This window comes from Lithobates pipiens, unplaced genomic scaffold (assembly GCF_037356315.1).
Source record: "Lithobates pipiens isolate NorthernLeopardFrog02 unplaced genomic scaffold, aLitPip1_a1.2 Scaffold_23, whole genome shotgun sequence".
Taxonomy (NCBI): Eukaryota; Metazoa; Chordata; class Amphibia; order Anura; family Ranidae; genus Lithobates; species Lithobates pipiens.
Window position 1 is genome coordinate 45,310,728 of NW_027507785.1, and position 3,818 is coordinate 45,314,545.

At 58.3% G+C, this 3,818-nt stretch overlaps 1 protein-coding gene across 1 annotated transcript in view; it reads left to right on the plus strand.

Annotated features, from left to right (window-relative positions):
- Window positions 1-520: 520 nt before the first annotated feature.
- Window positions 521-3,818, plus strand: part of ZMYND10 (zinc finger MYND-type containing 10) — a 22,360-nt gene continuing 19,062 nt past the window's right edge. The window contains exon 1 of the mRNA XM_077451513.1: window positions 521-676. Coding sequence (XP_077307639.1) covers window positions 585-676 — 92 coding nt within the window. The 5' untranslated portion in view covers window positions 521-584. The remainder of the gene's footprint in view (window positions 677-3,818) is intronic.

Here is a 3,818-nt window from a genome sequence, read left to right on the forward strand (position 1 = left end):
ATCACGATCCAACGCAGACACAATTTCCACACATATTTATTTATTACAAGTTCTTATATAGTGCCATCAATATACGCAGCACTTCACACACACACACACACACACACACATATATATATATATATATATATATATAAAATGTACATTCACATGTGGTCAATTTTCATCACTTTTGGTTACATGACCTACAATTGCACCAATACCCCCCTGCAGGGAACTCCTCAGCCCCCCTCACTGACATTCCGTCACCACAGCCCCACACCGCCAGCCATGAGCCTGGACACCATTGTCAGGAGGATAACAAAGCCACAGGGTGTGCCAAGATGGCGGCGGGGCACTTCCTGCGGTTACACAACAGGGGGGGGGGGCGAGAGCAGCTTGGGGGGCACGACCACAACAACTTCCGGCCTGGCAGAGGGAAGCCTCTCCGCGCACGCGTATACAGCAGACAAAGGAGCGCGCAGTGCGCAGGCGCGGAGGGAAGCGGGCGTTGCCGGGGAGACGGGGGAAGCGGCGCATGCTCGGTGTGTACCGCGTGCTGTCTCCATAGTGACGACTGGAAGAGATTCAGAGCACGGAGAGAGATGGAGGAGAGCCCGGTGCTGCTGTATGGCGAGGCTGAGGGCATGGTGCAGAGCCTGCAGAGCTTCCCCCTGAGGGACACCGGATCTGGGGGGTGAGGATGTGCGGGGGAATAGATGGGGGGGCCTGGGCTCTGGGGGGTGTGGAACGGGGTCTACGGGGGAATAGATGGGGGGCCTGGGCTCTGGGAGGTGTGGAAGGGGGTCGGCGGGAGAATAGATGGGGGGCCTGGGCACTGGGGGGTGCGGAAGGGGGTCTGCGGTGGAATAGATGGGGGGCCTGGGCAATGGGGGGTGCAGAAGGGGGTCTGGTTGGGAATAGATGGGGTGCAGAAGGGGGTCTGTGGGGGAATAGATTGGGGCCTGGGATCTGGGGGGGGGGGTGGAAGGGGGTCTGCAGGGGATTAGATGGGGGCCTGGGCTCTAGGGGGTGCAGAAGAGGGTCTGTGAGGGAATAGATGGGGGCCTCGGATCTGAGGGGTGTGTGGAAGGGGGTCTGCAGGGAAATAGAGGGGGTCTGCGGGGGATAGATGGTGGTCTGGGCTCTGGGGGGTGCGGAAGGGGGTCTGCGGGTGAATAGATGGAGCCTGGGCTCTGGGGGGTGCAGAAGGGGGTCTGGTTTGCAGTAGATGGGGGCCTTGGCTCTGGGGGGTGCGGAAGGGGGTCTGCAGGGGAATATATGGGGGGCCTGGGTTCTGGGGGGTGCAGAAGGGAGTCTGGTTGGGAATAGATGGGGGCATGGTCTCTGGTGGGTGCAGAAGGGGGTCTGCGGGGGAATAGATGGGGGGCCTGGGCACTGGGGGGTGTGGAAGGGGGTCTGGTTAGGAATAGATGGGGGCATGGGCTCTGGTGGGTGCAGAAGGGGGTCTGTGGGGGAATAGATTGGGGCCTGGGATCTGGGGGGGTGTGGAAGGGGGTCTGCAGGGGATTAGATGGGGGCCTGGGCTCTGGGGGGTGCAGAAGGGGGTCTGGTTGGGAATAGATGGGGGTCTGGGCTCTGGGGTGTGCAGAAGGGGGCCTGTGGGGGAATAGATGGGGGCCTGGGATCTGGGGGGTGTGTGGAAGGGGGTCTACAGGGGAATAGATGGGGGCCTGGGCTCTGGGGGGTGCGGAAGGGGGTCTGCAGGGGAATAGATGGGGGTCTGGGCTCTGGGGTGTGCAGAAGGGGGTCTGTGGGGGAATAGATGGGGGCCTGGGATCTGGGGGGTGTGTGGAAGGGGGTCTGCAGGGGAATAGATGGGGGCCTGGGCTCTGGGGGGTGCGGAAGGGGGTCTGCGGGGGAATAGATGGGGCCTGGGCTCTGGGGGGTTGCAGAAGGGGTCTGGTTTGCAGTAGATGGGGGCCTTGGCTCTGGGGGGTGCGGAAGGGGGTATGCATGGGGAATAGATGGGGGGCTGGGCTCTGGGGGGTGTAGAAGGGGGTCTGGTTGGGAATAGATGGGGGCCTGGGCTCTGGGGGGTGCAGAAGGGAGTCTATGGGGGAATAGATGGGGGGCCTGGGATCTGGGGGGTGTGTGGAAGGGGGTCTGCAGTGGAATAGATGGGGGTCTGGCCTCTGGGGGATGTGGAAGGGGGTCTGGTTGGGAATAGATGGGGGCCTGGGCTCTGGGGGGGTGCGGAAGGGGGTCTGCGGGGGAATAGATGGGGGGGCCTGGGCACTGGGGGGTGCGGAAGGGGGTCTGCGGTGGAATAGATGGGGGCCTGGGCAATGGGGGGTGCAGAAGGGGGTCTGGTTGGGAATAGATGGGGGCCTGGGCTCTGGGGGGTGTGGAAGGGGGTCTGGTTGGGAATAAATGGGGGCCTGGGCTCTGGGGGGTGCGGAAGGGGGTCTGGTTGGGAATAGATGGGGCCTGGGCTCTGGGTTGTGTGGAAGAGGGTCTGGTTGGGAATAGATGGGGGCCTGGGCTGTGGGGGGTGTGGAAGGGTGTCTGGTTGGGAAAAGAATGGAGAGAAAGGGATAGGGATCCAACGTTCTAAAGAGGAGGGGATGGGGGTCTGGAGAGGAGAGAATGAGGGTCTGAGATTCTGAAGAGAAAAAGATGTGGGTCTGAAGTTTTAGAAAGTAGAGAATGGGGGGTCTGAGGTTCTGGAGAGGAGAGGCTGTGAATCTAAGGTTCTGGAAAGGAAAGGCTGGGGTTCTGAAGTTATGGGGAGGAAAGGATGGGGGTTTGAAGTTATGAAGAGGAGAAGATGGGGATCTGAGGTTCTAGAGACGAGAGGCTAGAAGTGTGAGGTTCTAGAGATGAGAGGATGGGGATCTGAGGTTCTAGAAAGGATATGACTGGATGGGGTCTGAGGTTCTGAAATGGAATGGATAGGGAGGTTTTGGAGAGGGGTGGGTGGGATCTGAGGTTCTGGAAAGGAGACGATGGGCATCTGAGGTTCTGGAGATGAGAGGCAGGAAGTGTGAGGTTCTAGAGAAGAGGGGATGGGGATCTGAGGCTCTTTAAGGAAGAGGACAGGAATCTGAGGTTCTTGAGGAAAAGGATGGGAATCTGAGGTTCTGTAAGGAAGAGGATGGGAATCTGAGGTTCTGTAAGGAAGAGGATGGGAATCTGAGATTCTGTAAGGAAGAGGATGGGAATCTGAGGTTCTGGGAGGAAGAGGACAGGAATCTGAGCTTCTGGAAGGAAGAAGATGGGGATCTGAGGTTCTGGAAGGAAGAGGACAGGAATCTGAGGTTCTGGAAGGAAGAGGACAGGAATCTGAGGTTCTGGAAGGAAGAGGACAGGAATCTGAGGTTCTGGAAGGAAGAGGACAGGAATCTGAGGTTCTGGAAGGAAGAGGACAGGAATCTGAGGTTCTGGAAGGAAGAAGATGGGGATCTGAGGTTCTGGAAAGGAGACAATGGGGATCTGAGGTTCTGGAGAGGATAGGATGGGAGACTGAAGTTCTGGAGACAAGAGGCTGGAAGTGTGAAGTTCTAGAGAGGAGAGGATGGGTATTTGAGGTTCTAGAGATGAAGAGGATGTTGGTGGTGGGGGGGGGGCTGGGTTCTCTAAGGTTCTAGAGAGGTGAGGATGAGAAACTGAGGTTCTAGCAGGGAGAGGATAGAAATCTGAGGTTCTGGAAGGGGCGACACTAGTACCTTGAGTTTCTAAAGTGAAAGAGGATGGGGGTCTGAGGTTCAGGAGAGAACAGAGATCTGAGGTTCTGGTAGGAAGAGAACGGCGGTCTGGGGCTCTGGTGGGGAGAAGTTCTGGAGCTCTGGCTTGGAGAGGATGTTGGTTTGCGTTTA